The sequence below is a fragment of the Montipora foliosa genome, chromosome 7, assembly GCF_036669935.1.
Source record: "Montipora foliosa isolate CH-2021 chromosome 7, ASM3666993v2, whole genome shotgun sequence".
Lineage (NCBI taxonomy): Eukaryota > Metazoa > Cnidaria > Anthozoa > Scleractinia > Acroporidae > Montipora > Montipora foliosa.
Window position 1 is genome coordinate 23,313,168 of NC_090875.1, and position 25,778 is coordinate 23,338,945.

General features: G+C 40.7%; 1 protein-coding gene across 1 annotated transcript in view; it reads left to right on the forward strand.

Annotated features, from left to right (window-relative positions):
* LOC138011421 (laminin subunit beta-1-like) overlaps positions 1 to 25,778 on the forward strand; it is a 38,738-nt gene that overhangs the window by 5,501 nt on the left and 7,459 nt on the right. The window contains exons 6-23 of the mRNA XM_068858402.1: positions 1,916 to 2,036; positions 2,278 to 2,466; positions 5,618 to 5,797; positions 6,673 to 6,776; positions 8,608 to 8,823; positions 9,525 to 9,692; positions 11,431 to 11,685; positions 13,124 to 13,316; positions 13,621 to 13,779; positions 14,142 to 14,408; positions 15,181 to 15,296; positions 15,586 to 15,823; positions 16,668 to 16,870; positions 18,451 to 18,547; positions 18,980 to 19,231; positions 20,424 to 21,125; positions 22,376 to 22,524; positions 23,024 to 23,253. Of these exons, the coding sequence (XP_068714503.1) occupies positions 1,916 to 2,036; positions 2,278 to 2,466; positions 5,618 to 5,797; positions 6,673 to 6,776; positions 8,608 to 8,823; positions 9,525 to 9,692; positions 11,431 to 11,685; positions 13,124 to 13,316; positions 13,621 to 13,779; positions 14,142 to 14,408; positions 15,181 to 15,296; positions 15,586 to 15,823; positions 16,668 to 16,870; positions 18,451 to 18,547; positions 18,980 to 19,231; positions 20,424 to 21,125; positions 22,376 to 22,524; positions 23,024 to 23,253 (3,839 nt within the window). The remainder of the gene's footprint in view (positions 1 to 1,915; positions 2,037 to 2,277; positions 2,467 to 5,617; positions 5,798 to 6,672; positions 6,777 to 8,607; positions 8,824 to 9,524; positions 9,693 to 11,430; positions 11,686 to 13,123; positions 13,317 to 13,620; positions 13,780 to 14,141; positions 14,409 to 15,180; positions 15,297 to 15,585; positions 15,824 to 16,667; positions 16,871 to 18,450; positions 18,548 to 18,979; positions 19,232 to 20,423; positions 21,126 to 22,375; positions 22,525 to 23,023; positions 23,254 to 25,778) is intronic.

Consider the following 25,778-nt stretch of genomic DNA (forward strand, 5'->3'; position numbering starts at 1 on the left):
TCCTTTTTTTTTTAGTAGTTTTGTTTTTAATTGCTGTGTGAAAATAATGTACCAGAGGTAATTAGGTCTTTTTAGGGCTAATTAAGCCTAAAATTAGCTTTAATGAATGTTTAGGGTACTTTTCTTTAGGCCTAATTAGGCCTAATTAGCCCTAAAAAGACCTAATTAGGCCTAATTACCTCTGGTACATTATTTTCACACAGCAATTAAAAACAAAACTACTAAAAAAAAAAGGAAAATTTAACTTGACTCGAACTTGACTCGTGACTCGAACTTGACTCGGGCTCGAACTTGACTCGTGCTACGATCAAACTCAAAGGAAACTTGAAAGGACAAGATGCATGTAAGAGAATGTTAAAAATGAAACAAATCATGTGATACTGTGGCAGGGGGATTTGCAGAATTCCAAAGGGGAGATAACTGGACATGATGGTTCCAGATTGGTGTTTGAGCCAAAGTACTGTAACATTGCTGTGTAACGTAGCTGGTCCAGGGCCCAGTTTTTCAAAGCGGATTATCACTAATGTCAGATTAAAAATTAACAAAGGAGTTAATTTCTCTACTCCCAAAACAAAAAGTTGAAACATAAAAGAAAAGTTTACGCTAATCCTGGATTAAGTTAATTGGCTTTTGAACAACTGGGCCCAGGTTAACAAAAAGAAACAATATTATTTTGTAATCCATGAAATTCACTCCAGGCAAACGTGAATCAAAGGGTTACTAAGGGTCGCAAGCACGTGGCAAAACTATTGTCTCATTGGTCAACAACTATCACCTATCACCTGACAATTACTGCATCAATATTTGCTGTAATAACTTAAAGCTAACAATTTCAAAACAAGTGCCAAGACTCAGTAACTATATGTAGTTGTGAACTGCAATAACATTCAGCCTTGTTCAAGATACCTCTGCTTGTGAGACTCTTCAACAACTGTCCAAACAACTGTCCAAGAACAACAATCTCTCAACAGCTGTCCAAACTTTTTTTTTCAAGTGATTGCAATGGTTTGATCAATAAAAAATTGGTGGACAACTTTCAAGCTGTAAACAGAGCGGCGCATTACTATTATTATTCTTATACACAGATTGCATGAAACAAAAGCAAAAGCAAACAACCAGTGCTCAAAATTAAAGAAAAATCAACAACACAAGAAAACTAAACTAAACCCTTTAAATTGGTTGCCCTGATACATGTAAATGCTTGGTTGCCCATTGGGAAACCCCCTACGATTAAATGTAATGTTGAGATGCAATCACATGGCGTTGGAGCTTGTGTATACCATAGTTCTAAGTGTGTGCCTTTTTTTTTGTGGAAGTGTGGGTTTAAGTTTCAATCTCCATCGCCAGCTACATGTGAATTAATTATTTTCCTATCTGACAATTTTTTTGTAAAAGCCACAGATATTCAAAACACGGGAAATTAATGCTCAACTGCGGCAAATTAATTATTGTTAACTTCACACTACTATCAGACATTGACAACAGAAAACCGTTGAGTGAGTCACTTGCTGCTTACGTAATACATTTTTTATTTTTGGCTGGAGTGTCTGTTCTTTTTTTCTTCGGGCAACCAACCTTTACATTTTACCAAAAACTATTCGCCCAGTAAACTTTCTGGTCGTTTAGGACGACCGGATGACCTCTAATTTCGAGCACTGAACAACTATTTTGGCCTGTTTTCATCAAATTGCCTTTGTTTAAATAATTATTAATAAATTATTCTTAATTCATGAAGATCTCAAACCTGTGTGCACGATCAGCCTTTGACGTTTCAGTATACGTAGTTTTCTGTAATGCTCTCCTGTTTAAATCAGCTTATTGAATATCCTTAGTATCATACATTGGCTTCCCTTAATCTTGCATGACAGTGTCATCTAACATGTCAACCTGTCAATGTTACCTTAAATTTCTTCAGGTGTATGGCCAGTGTGATTGTACCCACAACACAGAAGGAAAAAATTGTGAGCGTTGTAAGAAAGGTTTTAATGACACCCCTTGGAGACCAGCAAGTCCACAGGATTCATTTGAATGCACAGGTACATCTTGTCTACTTAAAGGTACATGTACAAAGCTGGAAGTGTAATGCATGATGATAAACTAGTTGCTTTGCAACAGGCAAACAAAATCACAGTCTATCTTACTGTATTATCCAAATACGTTTATCACAAACCATATAAGAAACATGAGAATTGCCCACAAAAGACTAAAGAAAAAGACCTTTTTCTTGATGCCTTCATAGAGAAGCCATAAAATATTGTGAATAATATTTCTCTTTAGAATGTGATTGTAATGGACATGCAGATGAGTGTCGTTTTGATCCTGCTGTGTATGCAGCATCTGGAAATGTTAGCGGTGGTGTCTGTGTAAACTGCTTACACAACACTGTTGGCCGAAAGTGCGAAAAGTGCAAACCACTCCACTACCAAGATCCTGCACGAGATTTCAGAGATGTTGAAGCTTGTATTCGTAAGTATTAGTTAAATAATAATTATATATATATTTAGCCGAGCCTAAAAGCGGAGCTCCTCAATTATTAAATTTTTTTTTACAGTCATTTATATAACCAATTAGGGTATTTATCGTACTTAAGCCAGTTACACACGAGGAAGTTTTCTTTGACAGGCTTTGACTTGTCAAGTTTTATAGACGAGTTCACGCTCTTGAGTGCATCATGGGTAATCAGTTCAAGATAGAGAGAAATTCAAAGGTTTGTAAGGAAGTGCAAAATGAAGAAAAGTAAATGTATTCATGACTTATTTTGAGTTTTTTTTTCCCGAAACAGAAGATATGCGCTCAAAGGTGCTGTTGTAGAAATCATTGTATTAAAAAGAGTTTCTGTCCTACATTTCCTGTAATTCCAAAGGCACAAAATTACAGAGAATGTATGGAGACTAACAAAAGCAATATTTAGGAATTCCAAAGAACAAATACCAAGTCTAGTTCATCTCAGTTGTGAACATGAACTTATTTGTTTGGTTTATGCATGAAGGCGAAAGTCTATAAAGTAGAGTCATTTATTACACATAACATGAGAATTTTATTCCATAAAGCTCATTTGTACAAATCGATACGCTTTATTTTCACATGTGGAAAAGGCTTATACTGCCAATCAGAATGGCGTACAGCTATTTCACATGTGGAAGTATAACCAATCAACGATAGCGTAAAGGCGTTTCCATGCCAATCACTCGTGCATCTCGTGCAAATCGTACTTTGTTATTGAGTTAAATTAAATTTGCATTTGGTTCTATAATGTTAGTGAGTTTTTGTTTCTAATTTGCGTTCAGAAAACTATTTTAACGAAAATTCTTGTCTTATGTGTAATAAACAGTTCACGTCATAGAAAGTGCTTTGTACGGGGTTTTATTCACGGGTTGTTTGTGTAAAAAAACCCTCACTCGTTTGTTCCTCGCTCGTGCGGGTTTTTGACACAAACAACTCGTGAATAAAACCCCGTACGCAGCACTTTCTATGACCTAAACTATATGTACAGTATATTTTGCTTTGAATTGCCGTACAGACCTTTGAATTTCCCGCCATGTTGCCCTGATTACCCATGATGCAATTGAGAGCATTAACTCATCTATTTGCCGGTGTGTCAAATTTTTCATTGACAAGTGCACTTGTTTAAAAGCTCACTTGTGAAGTCAAAACTTGTCAAGGAAAACTTTCACGTGTGTAACGAATAACGTATCGATCCACAAAGTAAAAACCATACTTCGGGTAAGTTAACTTAATCACGAGAACAAATTGTGTTTTCCCTGCATGGTAACGAGCAAGCTGCATTCTCTCTGCCAGGGCATTTATTAAGTAGATACTGATGAAATACCAGGATTTTTTTCCCTTTTAGTAAAAAATCATATCTTCATTGCACACAGTGAAGATACTATTTTTATCTTTCACATATGAGGATATTGGTGTCGCCATGGTTACCAACAGGATTAGCCAATTACAAGAGAGCTTCCCGCTCAGGGTTATATAATTTTTCTCTTCTCCATTAGAATTTTGAATTTTTGGAACAGAAAATACATGTATAAGTATTATTGTCTATATTTCTCCTTTATAACTTTATTTCTTAGTTTTAACATTTTTGTGACAGTCATGTTGCGATAGGTGACCACTTTTTTTAATTGCATTATTTTGCTGTTTCGAAAATGAATTTAAAAAGTATCTATAAAGTAAACAACATTACATGGCCGCTTGGGGATACGAATTTTATCTTCTCGTGCTGAAAGTATCGCTCACTCGTGAGAGATACTTTCAGTTTGAGTAGATAAAATTTCTATCCCCGCGCTGCCATGTAATATCCTCTATATATGTTCATCATTCACTTAAAACAAAATAGACACATTGCGCATGCAGAGATTTACAAACCATAACACAGAAACTAAACTGTCAGTGAAGATCCACCTAAAACAGAATAATTTCCGTTGTTCACGGGCGCAGTGAAGTTGAAAATGCAAAGGACAGCGAGACAAAAAACTCCAGTTATTGTTTTGACTGCTTGACAGGCGACGCTACTTCATTGGACACGCACATGAGTTTGACAAAATCCTACAACACGGAATTTGAACCAACAAGGATTTTGCAAATATTGTTGCACGGAAAAAAAAATGGAAAAATTATACGAATCTTGCGGTTAGCTTAAAATTAATTGCTCACCGCACTTTTTTAAACTGATGTGAAATTACGCTTACTTACCTTCTGTAAACAAGTTGTTGTGTTGCTGCCGTTCCTCCGCCTCTGAATTTCCTTTTCACGTTGCCTTTGCCTGTTTTTTACCTCCTAGGTCTGTCTATTTCCCGCTCCGCTTTGCGACGTTCTTCGCTACAATTTTGTCTCCGTTCTCTATCCCTAACTCGCTCCCTTTGGCGATACTCTCTTTCCCTTTACTATTCACAGCCTGTTGCATTTACTCTGCGGTTACCTGTTGGCATGATAGCTATCGTCTTTTGTTTTTCTCAAGGTTACCAGTAAGATTGAACCTTTAGAAGCAACACAAATCTTTTAGCCAAACTGGCTTTGATTGAGCATAAAATCCCCTTTAAAAACCGGCAACGGTCAATATGATTTCCCGCCAGAAAAACGCGGGTTGCCAAATGCATTCTGCCACTCGATTTCCCGCCAAGGAAAATTGCCCGAACACTCCCGTCCCCAGAGGCTGTCTGCCTCCCTTCCTCCACCCCGGCAGTCTTTACAGACATACGCTGAAGTCATAACCAAAAAAAATGCTAGTCGTTCTAGCGCTGGAGCACTAACTGGGGACACTGTAAACTGAAATCAATAATTAACGCAAATCAAGTCAAATATTAATTTTTGAGGAGAGGAGAAAACCGGAGCACCCGGAGAAAAACCTCTCGGTGCAGAGTAGAAAACCAACAAACTCAACCCACATATGATGCCGAGTCTGGGAATCGAACCCGGGCCACATTGGTGGGAGGTGAAGGAGTGCTCTCACCACTGAGACATCCCTGCACCCCACTGTACATTTGTACCAACAGCTTCCAGTGGCTTAGCTAGGGGCGGCATGCACCCTAGATGAGTTTTAGCTTTATTTATTTGTCTATTTTATTGCAAAAGGAATCATGTTTTTGTTACTTTCAATAATGTTCTCCAGCATGCAACTGCGATTCTGTGGGTGGGGTGAGTGGTGGCGAATGTGAAGGAAAAACTGATCCAGTGGCAGGTTTGGTTGCTGGGCGCTGCATCTGCAAGAGAAACGTTGAAGGCATTAGATGCAACCGCTGCAAGCCAGGATACTGGAATTTACAATCTTCAAATCCTGATGGTTGTGAAGGTAAGAAATATTATATTTGAGAGATTTTCTGTGGGCTACAATCGAAAGCCACGCAACCAAAATCTACTCACTGTTTTTACCAATTGACGCAGAAGCAGACATTCATAACGCAAAGGAAAATACAGTACGTGCAGCCAGCGCTAAGCTCGGGAAAGCGAATGCAAGCCAATCACAGTTGGAATGACAAGTGACTGTTTGACCAATCAAAACGAACGTAGAGATTCAAATGAGCCAATCATAAAGTGAATACATGCATGCGACGCAGGGAAACGGGCAAATCATAATTGTGGCGCCAATCTCAGAGCAGATAAATTCGCTTGAAAGCAATCGAAAGTTTGTATATTTTTTTCTTTTTTTTAAGTCAAGTTAACTCCGCTGTGAAACAAGTGGGGCGTCAGTGTAGTCCATTTTTTTGTCTCTCAAGCGAAAAGCATAGAAAGTGCCAAAGATTAATTTAATTCGTTTATGTGCAAAGCGCATTGTACGACTGATAGGTTAGTGTGGACCGATCAATTTTGTGAGTGGGAGCGACTTAGAGGTCCAAGGTTTCAACCAGTGCATTTCAAAGACAAAAAATTGCCATGAAAATTGCCCCGTGGAGAATGTTTGTTTTTTAAAAATAAAAACAACCATACCTTCTCTCCTAAATATTATTAGGATAACTTCCAGTAAACTTCCTCTTAGCAAGGCCATTAATTTTTGTCTTGCACATGTCATTGGCATTCAGAAGTTGAGTCAATTTTCTTTGATTTTTAGTTTATAAAGTAAATATATTTTCATTTAACTGCGTATATGAGATGATTTTTCAAATGAAAGATAATCTCAGTGAACGGGACTCAACATGTTAATTGTCTCCCGTCTCTTGCTGTTTTCAGCTTGTTCCTGCAATTCTCTTGGCACCAATGTTCCTTGTGACGCTAAAGACGGCAAATGCACGTGTAAACGATTTGTGATGGGAGCAAGATGCGATCGCTGTCAGGTAAGCGGTAAACAAACGGTGGCCTTTTAGCTAAGCCTCTATGAGTACAGGTGTCCGCTTTCTGGAGTGTTGTCCGTCAAGAGAGATAGCCATTGGGAAATCACTTGACTGAGATCATAACACTGATGTAGTAATAACCACGTGCTAAAATTGTCTAGCATAAGCGCTATCCTGATTAAAAAATGAAGCTCATAAAATCAAAATTGGTCAGTTTTGATGAGAAGGGAAAAACGGGAGTGCTGAAGAAAAAAAAACCTCTTGGAACAGAGTACAGTTCAAACACATTCGACCCACGAAGCTGGGATACGTTGTTGGAAGGCAAGTGCGCTCACCATTTTGCCGACAGTATCCCCTCCTGAAAACCTCTGCGTAAAGGAAAGGAACTTTATCTAAGTGTCTAGCCTTCTAATGCTGAAACACTAATTAGGGACACTGTAAACTGAAATCAACAAATTATAGCAAATCAAGTCAAATGTTGGTTTTTGAGGAGAGGGGAAAACTGGAGTACCCGGAAAAAAACCTCTCGGAGCAGAGTAGATAACCGCCAAATTCAACCCACATATGACGCCGAGTCTGGGAATAGAACCCAGGCCACATTGGTGAGAAGCAACTGCTTTCACCACTACACCAGCCAAGCACCCGACCCGTCTTGCAATGCGGTCGTGGATAAAGGCATGAAGAAAGGCATTATAATTAAAATACTTGAAGTTTCCAGGACGTTTGACATCTAAACCTAATAGGCCATTTACGAGTTCATGTCTGCTTCCACTTCAAAACGAGTCTAAGTGCGAAGTTTTTCTTATGAAAATTAGTTTTCATTTATATATAAAGTAGAACGAATTACCATCACAAAAACTTCGCACTTAGACGCGCTTTGAAGAGGAGACAGACATGAACTCGGAAATGGCCTATTTAATTGCCTGTTCCCACGCCTCTCGCCTCTCAGTGTTAGAGCATCTGAATAGTCATGAGTTATAGTACTGGAATTACTTGAGAACTTAAGTTAGGGCAACCACGTAACAACAACGGGTATGAGCCCGCAAGTTATTTTTAAAATTATTTTCCATTCTTCTATTCCCCTAGTTCCCTTGTTCCCTTTAAATATTTGCTTGTGTTCCTTTGTTCCCGAAATTACTTTCAAACTTGCTCACCGCTTTTTGATCCCTAAAATTGTTTATGTTCCATAGTTCCCCGAGATATTTTGTCATTGTTGTTAAATTAGCCATGTTCCTGTGTTCCCCAAAACCCCTGGGAGGGTCTCATTAATCAGTCCCCGTTTTTCAGCATGGAAAGTGTGTACCAACATTTCAGAAATAAAATCGGTGTGGACAATGTGTCGTTGTGTGGAGACAAAATTGATCACTTGTCGTCGGGTGCTGACATCTTCCACATGACCTAAAATTTGGTATTTTGTCATCGTTGTTGGGATAAAAAAGGCTGGTCTAAAACACAGGTCAAATTTCATAGATCAAGACTGGATGTCCCTGCTCCACTGACGAACAACTAAGCCAAAAGTTTCCCCTAGACCTGAAACAACATTTTTGTTGAGTGATTAGGGCTAGGGATACTTATGGTGTTGTTTATTTATCTATAGCACAGTGACGTGTACACTGACCTGTAACCTGTATTTTAGACCTGCCGGGATGGAAACGGCAGACGAAAAATTACGAAAATGTAAAGCGCTCATGCGGAGTGCGCGATGCCATTGCTTTTATTCCTAGTTTTCTCTTGTTCTCGTATTGGTCGCGGTTGCCCTTTCTTGAAGCTCCCTTTTTTCAGGTATGCCCGAGTCACTTACTGATCAGTTCCCCATTTTACTATCAATTTTTAGCCCGGTTTTTGGGGTCTGAGTGATACTTTGCGTGGATGTGAGACGTGCGAATGTGACATCGGTGGAAGTTACGAGCGAAACTGTGAACAATTGAGGGGACAGTGCCGCTGCCGCACAGGCATCACAGGAAGGCGTTGTGACCAAGTGGAGACTGGGAACTACGTTCCTTTACCCGATCACTTGAAATATGAATCAGAGGAAGCTAAAATTATCGGGGTGAGTTTGAAGGGCCTGCAATGTATGCCAATTGCGGAACTTTGTCGTCGATAAAATCACATAAAGTATTTTTAAATTTACTTGTGCGTAAAACTTTCAAGTTTGCAGCAAATCAGGGACCAATGACGAGGTGCGCACAACTTCGATATATTTTTGCTATGGAATCACTACGCATTGATTTAGTTTTATATTGAGACTTAAATAGTCTTCCATAGCATCGTTACATTGAGCCGTTTTTCGTCTTTTAACCCCTGGTTTTGTGGACGTCATCGTTGCGTAAGTTCAGAAAGGACTATCCCCACTGCATGCATGAAGACGTTAGTTTCTAGACATCATAACAGTCGGGTTTATGCTTTGGTAAACCTTGGACCTAGTGGCCGTAGGAATGACGCAGACTTAAGAGGGACAGTGTTTTGATTGTCAACCGAACCAACCCTCAAACCTCCTATAGTTCAGCGGTGAAGGAACCCGAACTGGTATAGTAAGCCAATTTCCGGTATCGCAATGACATACTTTCTAGTATGGGGAGGTCACAGCTTCTGGTATCGCAAGGTCATAGTCTTAGTTTCGTACTTGGTTATACCTTTTAGTATCGTAAGGTCATAGTTTCTAGTATCGCGAGTTCCAATTACCCCGAGACAGCATTGAAAAAAGCACTTCATTATATTAACTCCTTTACATTGTATTTTTTCCTTCCTTAGGGACAGCAGAACGGAAAGGTAATTCCAAGGGAGCCAATACCTGGAGAAACAGTGACGTGGACTGGCGATGGTTTTACTGAAGTGAAAGATGACGCTGCTTTGGAATACGCTGTAACTAACGTGCCATACACCGGCGAGTACAACCTCTTGGTCCGTTACGAACCCAAGGTACTCTCTTTTTTCCCCAAAAAAGCGACGATAATGCAAACCAGAAACCTTTTTTCAAATCTGCATCTTAAGTCCCCACTGGTAGCGTATAACTTCGTTGTATTTGCTGAACGGCTTTTTTACAGACTGAGTTAATTTTAGATTGCTTTTCCCGCGAAACCACACCTATCCAGCCAATCACAATTCTTGCATGAGAAATTATTACCCATGGGATTGGAAAATGCGAGCCAAATCTTAAGAACTCGTCTAAAAATAGGTTGATCTGTGAAAATGCTGTTACATAGACCTAGTAGAGCGAGTTTCAATCGAGTGTCGTAAAACCAAAATCAAAGTAATTACTTTGGCCAATCAAAAAGGACGGAGACAATCCAGTAAACCAATCAAAACTCGAAGTAATTACGCGTAGCCGACCCAAAGCGCGGGAAAATGTGCACGCGCAAGCCAACGATTGGTTTTGGTTTCACTTCTGATTGGTTGGCAAAATGGCGCGAGAACTTTAAACCAATCACTGAGTGAAGTAATGCAAAACCAAAGCAATTCGCTAATTACTTTCGACACTCAAATGAAAATCGCTCTATTGGAGTTTAAGGCTCCTGGTTATGTGCTCCTGTCCAAGGACAGTGCCTACTATTGTTATTGCGCATACGTTCTGTTCATCTCAAGATACTCCGGTGATGCTTACCAACACAGGGATATTTTTCCGCGGTTTAAAACTATCCGGAGAAAGTAGATCTTAGTGGGTACTCTTGGTATCCAAAGAGAAAACTAGGGGTAACCTTGCATTTTTGAGAGATAATTAAGCTTCAATTTGAGAAAGAACGCCATACATTGCTTTGAAGCTTTTTACAAATATTATTCATGAATTTTCCTTGAAAATTGCGTGGTTACCCCCAATTTACTTTTTGGATTTTAATAACACTTGTTAAGATCTACATTTCCAGCATAATCATAAACCGGGGCAAAAATATCTTTGAATTAGCAGGCACCGTCCTTAATTAATCAACGCCTCTATTTCATACATTTTTTGTCACTTTCCCACCAGTAGCGTTGCTACACTTCTTCTTCTATTTTTACGCCAAAGATCTCTGAGGATCCGTAGCCGCACTCTGATTCTGGATCATTCTTAATTCTCTCATCTCAGCAAGTGTAATTGCTTGCGATGGCTTACTGCGTGTCCACTCACAGATGTCCTTTACCCAACTTCTCTGTGGCCTACCACGCCCTCTTTTTCCAGGGACTCGTCCATGCATGATGGTGTTAGCCAACCTAAGCTGACTGGGATGTCTCCTGACATGGCCGAAGAATTTCATTTTCCTTTCCTGCGCAGTTTGGAATCGCATAGCTTTAAAGATGAAGCCACTTAGTTTACCTTTTGGCAAATGTTGCAATATTCAATGCACGCTTAAAGAAAGCCATTTCAAAGAACTGTCTTGAGGGAAATCGTCATCCCCTCTCACGCCAGTTTTTTCGCATTGTAAACGGAAAAATTTGTTTGAAAACTTAGTTTTTTCAAATTTTTGCCTCCGTTGCTATGTAAAGCCACGCGTTACTACGGTGCAATATTTGTCAGCCTCGTTTGAAAGCCGCAATTCCACTCTGAATACCTCGTCATGATAGCCAATCAGATGGCGAGAATTCCCTCAGGCATGCGATTCTTGGGTGAAACAGGCCTTTTCTGTGAACACAAGGGAAAAAGCAAGCAAATTCACTCATGCGCAAGCTGACTTTTTTTTTGTAGGATTCCGGGTTGTGGAAAATAAACGTAAAAATCGAACGTACAGACGGGCTTCCGTTGACCAGCGGTGAATGCCAGAATGCTACTTATGCCAACGAACCTTACTATGGCAACTTTACAACGGTTTTATCCACTCCTCGATATGCGCTGTTTCTGCCAAGTGTGTGTTTGGAAAAAGATGTGTCTTACGTAGTGAAGGTGACGTACAGCCGACACGAGTCGAACAGCGATGGAGCCGATACAATCTTAACTGATTCTGTAAGTTTTTAAGTGCTTTCTAACTCCACAACCAATTGCTTTTATAAACTTAATTTCACCCACAGATGCAAGAGGAAAAACCTCCTCAAACAACACAACAAACCGTTTTCATTTGAATGGTAACACTTGATGAGTGCATCTGTATTCTAAATTGTTATAACCACCTTGAACAGCTCAACACAATAACCAGCACCTCCGGAACTTACTCGTTTGAACGCTCGTACTATTAGGATTTTATCAACATATGTAGAAGTCAAAACCGTGTCATAGCTCTCACAGGCAGTGCTTCAGGGTTCATCCGGCATATGCCCATCCGGTATTTTTTTATCGACTGAGCCAAGGAAACAGCGTGAAATGTTGGCGCATTTTCATAATTAGCCGTCTCTAGCGGAAATGTTAGACCGATGTACCAGGTAGTCTTAAGTTCCAAGTTCTTTAAAAAACAAGATGGTCGATAAGGTTGAACCGGGACCACAAGCAACTTTTGCATCGTTGACAACCACTAGACCATCGAAGCAAGCCGAATCATTCAGGGCTCGAAATTGCGACCAATACAGTCGCATTTGCGACTAAATTTTTCCCTTTGCGACTAAAATATCTGGAGAAGTCGCAAATTTGCGACTTGTAGTCACCTTCGCTCTTTTGAAACAAAAGGGTTAGCGGTTGCCACTTTGCCGCTACTTTTGCTAAAATAAATTAATAAATGCAAAATTATTTTGTTTCTCGCCGTGAATTTTCTCTGAAGATAGCGCGACGTTACGTGCACAGCTGCATTCCTTCGATCATTCGCCATTTTCAGCGGTTTCTTTACACACAAGTATTGCGGGCTCATATTTTTCCTAAACCGCTTACAACACAATGTAGCGCGGCCATTTTGCGACTAAAATTTGCGAAATTGCGACTAAATTTTCGTATCTTATCGCAAAATGCGACTGGATTTTTTCGTTAATTTCGAGCCCTGATCATGAGTAAGTGCCAGTTTTCATAATATTTAAATAGATAACCATCACCAAAATTGAAAGCTAACCGGTTTAAAATGGGTGTTAGACTTAAATAGTTGTAGATCAGCGCTAATCGGAATGTGTGCTTTGAATTAAACGCTGTTGATCAGCGCTATAGAGGTTTTGCACGGCAGCCATGTTGCATGGCAGGAACAATACAAATGGTTTCATGCGGCAGAAGCACGTGAGCGTGTAACTTGCAACTCTTTTCCTTGGAACAAAGCTGGGGATTTTGGGACACCAATTTTATGCCCAAATATGGACAAAAATAAGATCGAAGCTGTACGCGCGGGAAAATGCGCGAGCTACGTTACATCCAAATAAGGATATTTTTAAACTCAAAAAACCTCAGCTCTGAACCAGGTCATGACCTTCTGGTTTTATACAGTGATTCATATGTTGATTTAACAACCATTTTTTCCTTCTGTTTCCTGCAGCTAGTACTTGTTCCTAATGCAGAGGATGTGTCCATATTTCAAGGTCCTGATGGCGAGCAGCGAAAAAAGGAATTTGATCGCAACAAATGCCTGAGCTACCATCTCAACGCCAGCTTCCCACGGCCTGATCTGCCACCTGTGTGTAAACGGCTAATTTTTGCAATGTCATCTGTTATCTACGATGGCGGCAAACGTAAGTCCTTTATTTTCACATTTTACTTGCAGTTTAATTGTGTTCAGTTCAATAACTATGGATTATTGGTTGCTTTGAAACCAAATCCAAAGTTCTCATTTTAGCCAATCACGGCACACAAAGACAATGACTTCAGCCAGTCGCTGGAAAAAGGCGTGTGAGAAGGCAGCGGTTTGTTTTGCTCTTGCAAGTGATAGGTTTAGAATATGGCGCGAGGTTTTTTTTGGACCAACAACTAACCGTAGCATAAGCAATGAAGAAACAAGGGAATTCCAAAATCACAAATTACGACATTATTTTGCAGCATGCAACTGTGATCCCACGGGAACAAAGCGGTTTGGGAATGGGACGCTGATCTGTGATGCGATTGGTGGACAATGTCAATGCAAACCGCTCGTAATTGGTCAGAGGTGTGACCGCTGTGCACCAGGATCGTTTAATTTTGGAGAAGAAGGTTGCACTGGTAAGTGAAAACAAAGAAAGGGAAAGGAAATTTAAGCATTGGAAGCTCGAATTCTCAAAGAAATCAATCATGTGACTGTACATTGAACAGACACCTTTGGTAACTACGTCGTAGTCGGTAGATGCACAGACGTGATCCTCACAAATGTTACATAGTAATGAAACATTCGGAAAGAGGGGTTGATTGTATTTTCAATGCTCTTCTCACAAACCTGTACTACTCTGTACTCAGTGAGGTGCTATCGTTTTTGTAAGGTCTCGTTTTCACTCACTGCTTCGATACGCAGTTCTTACGATAAAATTCCTTTATTCACAATGCTTTTTTTGTAGTGACCATGAAAACAATAACTGTTTGTTCTTTAGCTTGTAACTGCGATAGGATCGGCTCATCAGATAACCTTTGTGACCAGCGGAGTGGTCAGTGTGCCTGCAGGATCAAGGCCGGTGGTCGTCAGTGTAACCTTTGCCCTCCAAGGAACTGGGGATTTCCCACTTGTCAACCATGTGTTTGTAATAACCACGCGTCCTCTTGTGATCCCGAGACTGGAGAATGTATCGACTGTCAACACAGCACCGCGGGAAAGAACTGTGAAGTTTGCGCGACTGGTTACTATGGTGATTCCACGGGTGGTAAGCTATGATCATCGCGGGCTCTTCTTGTCGCACCTTAGTTACCAAGCTGCTTATTTGACTCTTTTTAGACTTCTTGATGAGGCTAAGAACACATTCAGAAGATCATCGGAAGTGTTTTTTTTATAACCAAAACAAAGAAAACATTTACATGAAAAAAATAGAGTGCGACTCCTTCAAGATCAGTTAGGGGTATTAGGCGATAGATCTTTTATAAGTGATCCTCACAAATGTTACATAGTAATGAAACATTCGGAAAGAGGGGTTGATTGTATTTTCAATGCTCTTCTCACAAACCTGTACTACTCTGTACTCAGTGAGGTGCTATCGTTTTTGTAAGGTCTTTACCTTAGCTCTTACCACAATTTTGTCAAAACCGTGAAAGTGAATTCCTTTGCTCCATTTTTTTGCATAAATAAATGCGTTTCTTTCATTCTTGGAAAGTTTCTAAGGATAAAGTGAAGAAAGAGACGTCTTTCTTTACTCTTTCGCCCCTCATTTACAAGTAAAATCTTCTTGCGTTATCCAGAGTAATTTTCTTTCTTATCTTCACTTCTTTGTTTGTATATATTTGTAAATTTAATTTTTTCTATGTGACAAATAATTAAATGAAAAAAAGAGTAAAATCTGTAAGTGGTGCTCTAGGCGGTAAAAGATTTGATTCTTAGTCTTCCAACCCGAGTAATAAGGTGCCGTGTTCTCATCGTACGTTCACTTTCGTGTTACACGCAGAGGTTTGTAACGCTACAATTTCTTTCCTTACTCCCCACAGGTACACCAAACGATTGCCTTCGGTGCCAGTGCCCGGGCGGTAGCAGTGAAAACCAGTTCAGCCAAACCTGTGTTTTGGATTCTACTCCGCCGTCGTCAATCTGTGACTCCTGTGAAGTAAGTTTGTCCTTCTTTGAGTTTCGCTCTTCTCGTGTTACCCTCTTCTGCCAAAGGGAACTAGCGTAGTAAAAGTTAAAGCCCACAAAAAGATAAACAATCGGAAAAGAAATGAAAGAGGTGCTGAGTGAAACTGATCATCGCCGTTAGTAAATAAAGCAATTTGCGCAGTTGCAAAGAATCTTGAAAAAAATCCAGGCTCGGGATCTGGGACGGGACTCGAAATTGCGCTGCACTTGCTCTACCATCTAAAACTGACATTTTGACCTCGGTCCGGTCCTCTTCACAGGAAGGCTACACTGGAAGACAATGCGAAGAATGCGACGACGGGTACTTTGGGAACCCACTCGTCCCAGGCGGTCGCTGCCAGCCTTGCTCTTGCAATAACAACATCAACCCATCTAACATTGGCAACTGTGACCGGTTGACTGGCAGGTGCCTCGCTTGCATGTTTAACACTGCTGGCTTCAGTTGTGAACGCTGCAAGTCTGGTTACTTTGGTGACGCTCTGGTCAGGAACTGCACAGGTGAAAGGCTTGCTTAATCCATTTGAAGCTTCATCCACCCAGTACTGTTCGCAAGGCGTAGGGCACAAAATCCCTTTGCCTTGTGGACCCCTAGTCCACCTTGCAAAACTTGTCCATAAAAAGGAAACCTTAAAAATGAGCACTGTTCAAGAATAGACTGTATTCATATTCTCAGTATTGGACTGGAACTACAATAATAGACAAAAGTAGTTGGGAAGGTTATGTAAATGAACCACACCAGAGCTGTATTTCAACCTGCTTCTGTTAAAGCTCAAAAGAAATAGTTTCACTTTCTCTTACATAGCCCCCCTCCCCCCTCTTCAATGTTGGAAGGTAAGTCAACAATTTTCCACTGAAACCATTCAGTTTTGCACAACATTGAAGGAGGGGGGAGGGGAGAGAAGCAATGAAGACTTCAAAAGTGCCAACCTTCCCAACAGTTTTGTCTAGGATTGTAGCTTGCAATACATGTAGAGGCTAATGGGGGGAATATTTTCGAATACAAATACTTTTTTATTATATTTCCCCGCATTAGCCTCCATTGCCAGCTAGTTCCAGTCCAATACTGAGAATACGAATATGGTCTACTCATTGAGTCCACTCCCCGTGTGGAGAATATGCGCTCGCGTGATCACGTGACACGTGTGAATTTAAGACCTCACTTTCTGTTTGTAAAGAGTGCGACCAATGGTCACGCAGCATCGGTGTTGTTGTCTTATCTTTTAGGCTACAATTGTCACCAGTAGCTGTTTTGAAGACCCGGGGAATCAAATGAGCGAACGATGTAAGAATTCAAATTTATGCCGTTCCTGCTTCTTATTAACCTTTGTCTCTTTGTCTGCAGAGTGCGTTTGTAACGTTAATGGAACAGACCCAGGACTTCAAGATACTTGTAATTTCGAGACAGGGCAGTGTAAATGCCTGCCAAATGTGATTGGGATCCAGTGTGACAAGTGCGCCGACGGCTTTTGGAATCTTGGCAGCGGCGTAGGCTGTGAAAAGTGTGATTGCTGTGGGAAAGGCTCGACCCAGGCCACTTGTAGTGAGGTGAGAATTTTTCGTAGACCAAAGCAGCAATCAATAAAGTGATCGCGTTCTTCCTTACTGGGAATATACCTTTCTTTCAAGTATTCATATTCCACGATAAGAGGGTGTTAGTTATAACTACGTATGTTTGCCTTCACTTTTTCACTGCAGAGAAGAACAAATCTTTCCTTCCACTTTGACACGGCATGTACTAAAACCAGGAACACCGGAAGACTCCGGAACACCGGAACACCCTGGAAGTTACCCAAAACCCTCAATTTGGCTAACCCTAGGCCTAGATAGGCCTTAAGTTGGTTTTTAGGGCCGGAACACTCCGGAACATCCTGGAAGTTAGTGTTAGCCCTCAATTTGGCTAACCCTAAGCCTAGCTAGGCCGTAAGTTGGTTTTTAGGCCTAGGGTTAGCCAAATTGAGGGTTTTGGGTCACTTCCAGGGTGTTCCGGAGTGTTCCGGGCCTAAAAACCAACTTAAGGCCTATCTAGGCCTAGGGTTAGCCAAATTGAGGGTTTTGGGTTACTTCCAGGGTGTTCCGGAGCGTTACGGTATTCCGGGGTGTTCCGGTGTTCCGGAGTGTTACGATGTTCCGGTGTTCCTGGTTTTAGTACATGCCCTTTGACACCACGTCCTAAAACCATCGAATGAACGTCACTGCCCAATCACGAGATCATCTGTGACTAGTCACATGTTGAGTACACAGCACGCATGCTCTTAGTGGTTGTTTTAGTGCCCATGTTCTTGGTAAGGATTCGTGAGTTCGAACTCGCGCCATTCTGGACATTGGCTCAGTACTATAGCAAGTGAGGTAAACTGTACAATGCTGAGGCAATGAATATTTGATTTGCCATTAAGACCTCATTTCGTCCTATATGATTAGATATTTTGACTGTGACCCCATTTTGAACTCATTTCACGTGCGAATGCATAGGAAACGAGGTTTAGTGCTTCTGCGTTTGTCAGGTGCCATACCTCACCGAATTGGAGGTGTTCATGATTGGCTTACGGAACAATGTAACTATGAACAAACTGATCAACTACTTCCTATTTTTTTTCAGGTAGTGGTCTTCCCCTGCGGGAAGTTAGGACAGTGAATATTACAGTACCGCTCAGAAATACGTTAACCAAAATATGCGCACAATACGCGTATGTGCGTATAACCATACGCGTATTCGCGTATTAATATACGCGTATATGCGTATACCGATATACGCGTCTGCCTCATTAGCTTACTGTTTTGCTTATTGTTCTTAAGAATATGTGTATCTTGACAGCACTAAAAGAGTACACGACTACGAACTATATGACGAAGGCGCACTTTCACAAACAGCTGTCGCGTTCGGAATACGAACCCACGCACGGATGGTTATTATATAGAATAGAGTACATTTATTATTTAATTCGATCGAACCTTGAAGTTAGGCGAAGGTACGTTATTTTGGTATTCTCAACGACGACGGATTTTGAATGAATGAAAAATGAAAGATGGTGTTCAACAAACGGTGCGGCCCCAATGTGACATCTTCGTCAAATTTCCTTGTACTCCGTTTGGATAGTCACTGTTGTTTCTCTCTCCTCCCCCCACAGGACAGTGGACAGTGTAATTGCAAGCCTGGTTTTGGGGGCCCCAGGTGCTGTGAATGCGAAGATAATTATTGGGGAATACCTCCTTCAAAATGCACTGGTAAGTAGACCTACACGAGTGAGAGATGGAAACCTTTTCTCGGGGGGGGGGAAGGGGGGGGGAACAAGATTCCCACCCATTCGCCTCCATTTCATGCTCATTCCATTCAAATCTCGAGAACACGAATATACCAACATGTACTCTACCTCTGACATGAAAATTCCTAATTAAACTGGTGCAGTTCAATACGGTGTCGAAAGGAAAATTGGTTTCCAAATTTCATGCAACTTTCAGCGGTCCGTATCATTTAATGAGACACCAATGATGTGACATTAGAATAAATTTATCATTTCATGTATTCAGCGAGCTCGATACCATATCAACGTAATATCCTAGTCTGTTGGCCAAACGATGAAGTGTTTCCTTCGTCACAACCTAATTATCTATTCGTTGTGGGCTAATTATACATTGTCGGCTCTTTTTAATACACAGCTTGTGACTGCAATCCCGCGGGATCGCTTAGCCTGCAGTGCGATCGAAACACCGGCAAATGTCAGTGTCAACCGGGTGTGATTGGGGACAAGTGTGACATGTGTGACGTCGACACGTCGGGTAAAATGCCGCAGTGCAAGGTTTGTGGAGGATGTTACTATCAGTGGAAGGTCACGCTGGAATCCTTGTCACGCAATGTCAGTGTGGAAGTTCCTCGAGCATACAACCTTTCTCTCACTCCTGGAAAGCCAGGTTTTTATCCGATTTTATTGTTTTTGTTGTTGTTCTTAAGTCGAAGTTTACCACAGTGATTATTATTAGTCTAGCATTTCTGCAGAACAAGAGTGCACAGCAAGTTAAATTTAATTTTTACTGCAATTTTAATTTCTTTTTGGTCTCTAATCTTACAACCTTATGTTACCTTCATTAGCTTACAGATTTTGTAAATAGCCAATTTTCATGTAAAATACGTGAGCGTAATATAGTTGCGAGAAATTTTGCTTGACTTTAATTATTAGTTAATAGATATTCGTCAATAATCAATCCTCTTGTAATCTGTATGGTTAATTTGTTAAACTAAGTGTTGTTGTGTAAGCTTACTGTCTTTTAATAGGTGTGTTCTTGTATTTGGCTTGCCCCGCCTCGATTAGCTTTTTCTAGCTATTTGCGGGGTAAGCCATCCACTAATTATTATATTTAGCTAAATAAAGTTGTTGTTGTTGTTGCAAGTTTAAAAATGAAGACACTTGTTTTCGAGGATTAGCTTTGGCCAGGCACCCATAAGCTAGAACGTATAAATTCTACAACACTTTGTTCTATAGTTGTTTTTTTTTAAGGGAACATTTTTTGGTATTAGAGCGTGTTCAATTGATTGTCACATGTTATGTCTCAGTTGATCTGCGCTTAATAACTGGCCTCAGCTGACATCAACATCTATATAGCGCCTTGTTCGCAGCCTATCACAAGCAAAACCCAAAACTAACTGTGGTTGGCGCAAATGCGTTTTCCCGCGCTTATTGCCCGCTACACGAATGCGCTTTGCGTTATGATTGGCTGATTTGAATGTTTCAAAATATTGCGATTGGTCGGTGTAATGGATTTGATTCTCATCGAGAACCAGTCTTCGACAACAAGTTAGGTAAGAGTCGAAACCTCAACCAATGGTTTCATGTTAGTGGTGACAGTTGACGAACTGTTAAACTTAGAAATCGACAAAGTGGATCGAGATCAGCCAATCACAACGCTGGTTGTGACCCAGTTAGCCGTTTGTTACAGTAATCAGTGATTGACGGCTGTGAAAAACGAAACCGCTGATTGAAGTTTGGACTGCTGACTCCGCAAATTTAAGTAAGGCATGTAATAAACTTAATCTTTTTAAGAAACTTCTTTGTTTCAGAGCTTCTGATACTTTTTTGACTAATTCTGTCCTAATCGTTTACAACAGGAGATATCAATACTTATGATCCTGAACTGAAAGAACTTGAAGAGAAGCTCAAAAGAGTGGAGGAAATACTTAGAAATCAAGTAACGACTGAAAATGATACCAAAGCAATAGAAGAACAGCTAGAATATGTGAATACGCAGCTTCTAGACCTTAGAGAAAAAGTGGCAAAACTGGACAACGAAACAAATTCTACTGAAATTAGAACAAAAGATGCAAATATTGAAATCGAGCGGCTTCGCGAGCGTCTGGCCAATCTTCTGAGGAATGGAACGCAGCTAAAATCGGACGTAGATAAATTGCGACGAGCTGACGTCCGTGGCGCGTTTGAAGAAATTGTGAAAAATCAAATGAGATCACACGAGGCACAAATGAAGGTGAATAGCTCCCGTGAGACTGTTGACATGATAAAAGAGCAGAGGAATAAAACTGAGTTGTTACAATCGGGTCCGCCGTCGTTGGAGGAGAAACAGGACAGAAACAATGCATCGTTTATCGACATCAGCGAGAAGATAAAGGAACTATTGAAACAAGTCGATATTCTCAACGGAATCATATGCGGTACTCCCTCGAGTAAATGTGGCGGGTGCAATGCGCTCAATTGCTCAGTCTGCGGTGGCCCTGGTTGTAATGGGACCGTTGCTCTTGCTGCAGAAGCTTTGGAAAGAGCCAAGGAGGCTGAGGAAGCTCTGTTGAAAAAAGAAGGTTTGTGCTGATGGATTGACCAGGACTGAAAATTTACGGTTATATCGTATCGTTCAGAATTTTGTTCCACTCATATCGTTTTCATGTTTAAAGACGTCTTGTGGGCATGTCATCTGCTCTTTTCGCTTTGTCTGTCGATTGTGACACAAAAAAGAATTAAGTGACCGTGTTGGATATGGGAGCGAAAAGGGCGTTTCTTTTTCTCACTCCATGCGCGGTTAAACAGGCTGCGCCTGGTGTAGGCAAAAATAGGAGAGAACTTTTTTGAAGGGTAAACTGAAGCTATAAGGGAGGCGTTGATCAAGACTTAAGTAAGAAAAGATAAGATCGGTTTCCCGTAGTTCATCTTCTCGAAGTTTCCCTTGTCTCAATACTAAGTTTTAGTTTAGTTTAGTTTAATTTATTCGCCACACAATTCATGGGGTGGCAGGGGAGAGGAACAGAACTTTCGTCCCAATTGACCTCTAACGCCCTACTCTTCTCGAATAGTGTGTGGGTTTTTTAACGTCCCACAGAATTTATACCCAAGGGTCATGAGACGGGGTCCCGACAAACAACTACGTACATAGCAATACTTGAGAGAAAGAGATCATTGCTGTTATGGAGCAACTGAAACAGTTGCGAAGAAAGCCTGGGGGAAAAAAAAACAGGCTTGATCGGGCTCGAACCCAGGACAACGCGATAGGCCACTTCGGAAAATACCATAATACTTTTTGTTTGTCCCCCCAAATTTTGCGTAAGCATTGTTTCCGGTTTCTCATGGGACTTACAATGGTCCAAAGAGAAACCAAAAACAATGCCTATTCAAAATTTGGGGGGGACAAACAAAAAGTATTATGATATTTTCCAAAGTGGCCTATTGCGCGGTACCGCTGTACCAACTGAGCTTTCAAGCCAGCTGGGAACTGGTCACTTGTAAGTTCGAGTTATATCTTGTAAAAAGGTGAACGGGAGATTTGAATTGGGTTCAACATTGAGTTAGTCGATTTGCTCTATCGTTTATTTTCCCACAAAACTGGGTTTAAAAAGAGACAATTTTCGCACGCTGGTGGGGGGGACAAACCTGATACCAGATTCTTACTCTTAGGTAATGGACTCTCAGCACTAAACTGTCGTTGAATCATTGAGAGTCAAACTACATATCGTAGATTTCAACCAATTAGACTTCGCTTCCTAGTCAAGCTCCCTCAAAACGCTTGTGTAGTACTAAAGTTTTGTTCTCATGGACTTCTCCCGGCTTGTAACGTTAGCCAAAGCCATAAAGACGCTAGAGGAAGTGGCAATCGCGGAAGTAGAGGTAAACATGACGGCAGAGGCTGCTGAAGAAGCAGTAATGCGGGCTATGGAGGCAGATGATCAAGCAAGGAACGCAAGCAGTCGAATGGATAAATTAATACAGGTACCAATAATGCTCGGTGGAATGCTTAGAAAAATGGTACGGTCAGAGAAAGGCTTGCCCTTGCTGGTGTACAACAAGGCCTTGTACACCAGCACGGGCTTAAACAACACAGCGACTTAGGAATCATCGTCTTCAGGTTTATGTGGTTTCACAGTAGACGAGTTGTGACGGTAAAAAATTAAGAGAATTCCTCTTCCTTAAGTTTTTTCTGGTCCAGCTCAGAAAAATGCAAATCATTTCTCCTCAGCTGACTAACGGAACACATTCTTGAGCAGACATAGTCAGCGCATTGCAAGAGCTCTCGTATTTAACAGTATGACGCGTTGAGCTTGATATAGGCTCTCCACTTTGGAACGAGAAGTTTTTCTCTTAGTACCCGGTTTTTTCTGTTCTCACAAAACATTTGATTTGTTACTTACCTCAAAGCACTGCTCCATGAAGAATGCGCCTCCTAAATCAAGATATTTTTATTATGATTATTATCAAATGACTTTTCCAGGATATTTTGGAATTTCTCAGCCGAACGTTTGGTAATACAGATCAAATTCGTCAACTTGTCACTGCTGTGAAGAATCTTAAACTGTCTGTAACCCGGGAAGAGATCTCTAAGCTTGCAGAAGATATTCGGAAAGCTCTGGCTGCACTGACTGGTATAGACGAAATATTACAGGAGACTGAAGAACGATTAAATGCAGTTAATAACTTAAAAGAAAGGGCTGAGCAAGCAAGGTAATTATATATTTTTTAAATATCATTTTTATTATTTTTATTTACACAAATACAGGAACAAAAGTTTAGAACAACCTTACTAAAGAGATACAGTCCGTTAGCCCGGAGACAAAGGCCACTTCTGTTTAATTTGAGTTTTTCTATTCTGTTAGGTTTGAGAGACATCTTAGTTGTTATGAAACTTAACAAGTTCCTTTGCTTCATGCTTTTGTCTGTATTTTCGGTCCTGACCCTGCACAAAACTCCCTTTTTTTCGAGAAGATAACCAATCAAATCTTTCAATTTAATTATGCGCAACTAATTTGCAAACCCGTGCGAAGCGAAAACAAAAGATTGTGCACTGTCACGGTCAATTCAACATCGATTGCGGCAACATTTTTCTCGCTTTTGAAGGTTCTAAGGTTTATTAACCAGTCCCTCGATTAACTATGGACATATGAACTTTTCTGTATCGTACTTAACTTTTTACTTAAGGCTAGTTATGCTGGAAGGAATCTGGCTTCTCCTGCAACCCCATAAATGTAATTTAGCGATCAATATCAAGTAATATAAACATATTAATAAACTATTCCAGTAATGACATCTTGAAGAGTAAGATGGACGGCTTGATGATAAATTTTGATAATGGTGGGGAGTAGTAAGGAAAGGACAATCCCCAGGAAGACCTTAGACAGCAATGACCAGAACCAGGTTGCTGACCAGCGGTTTTCGTTAAAACAATGGATTGCTGGGGATGCTCAGTCTCGCGGGCTCAGAAAACCTGGGAGGGGGGAGAGAGAGAGGTTGTCATTTCCCTACTACTGTGTGGTATGATCACAGTCTATAGTCACAAATCTTCCGCGCGCGCCACAAAAATTGCAGATTTCACACAAAATTGCTCCCGGGAACAATTTTAGCAAAAGCTACGAAAATTGCTTAGAGTAGAGGGCCATGACAAATTTGTAACAAAAATGTAATTTAGCAAAGATTGCAGAAAATTGCGCATCCATTAAGAAACCTGCGCATTTTGCGACAGTTACAGAAGTTGCAAAAAATTGTGCACCCGGCAACAAAACTCCAATAGGCCAGTTTCGTATTCTAACGGTTGGACTGGATCTAGCATGAAATGGAGGCTAATGCGGGCAAATTAATTAGCATTTGAAAAAATTGCCCGCATTAGCCTCCATTCCATGCTAGATCCAGTCCAGCCGTGAGAATTCGAAAAAATGGTCTGTTTAGCCGAAATTAAAAATTGCCCTCCCAAGGTGAACTGGGGAAAAACGAGATCGAAAAATTTAACAAATTTTTGTAGCTGCTTCTATTTCTGGACATACCTCAAAGATGTAAGAGAACATTAATGAAAATTCTGCTTCAGGTGATTCCTCAGTATTGCACTGCGCATCCTGTACTGCGCATATGGTGTATCAATATTTATAAATTGGATCAAATTTGCAACATTGTAAATATGGTGTAAGTCGATCATACACGCTTAAACAGTTCTAAAAAGACGAGGGAGAAGTTGTGAATGACCCATAATTCTTTGCGAATCAGCGCACGCATTCCGAGAACATGACGAATTTTGTTGTTTCGATCGACGATAATCGAGATAGACAGGTACGATGGTGTTTTACTCTTACACGAGCACGGTGACCTATTTTTTTTTTATTCCGTAATTTTGGTGTACAAATTATCCTCTTTAAAACAAAAAAAAAATTAAAAATTTATTGGAAGGAAAAAAGATGTAGCTAAAAACGTACACAAAGCCCCTTACCCAGGGATTTAAATTATGAATTATGAAACAACCACTCGAAAAACGTTTTGACTACACTTTCTGCCTATCAGGTGTTTTTTCAAGTGTTACTTTAAAAACTCTCTCGTTTAGCTAGCGCAAAATGTACCCTGAGCCGCTAAAATAACGCGCGTGATTAGTATCAGTACATTCATTCATTATATCTCGTAAGCAAGCACGGTGACATATCTTTTTTATTGTAGTTCTCAAAACAGGGATTAGTAGGGAACATTCGGGGAAAGTTTCAAGAAAATCGTTCGACTTCTTTTTTCTGAGCAACCACGTTAAAAGATGACGGGTACTATGGGTCCATGGGCTTTTACAGGGGGGGGGGGGGGGGCACTGGGGATTTCCTCATTTATTATTGATCCCCACCCGGTCGGGAGCGGCTATCTTATGCGTCAAAAAGTGATTCGAAGGACACATACTGGCGGGCTACGATTACAACTTGGTATTTTTGCGTCCACTCGTTTCATCGTTTCCCTGCCGGGGCTTTCAGTTGCCAAGTAACAGTTTCCTCTCAACAGGCTTATCTAGCTTTCCCGCTGGTTTTTCCAATTCATTGTAGTGGACTCGGTGACAGATTTTTTGGCCTCCCACATCCTCTTTAGTGACGCGTCGAATTCACCTACCCCTCTGTCATGTTCTGCAAAATCCCACTTCCCGTAACTCATTTTAACTGAACTAATAATTATGTGGTTGTTTAATGACTGACAATTGTTCACTGTTTTTGTGGTGACATGTCAATAGTGCTAAC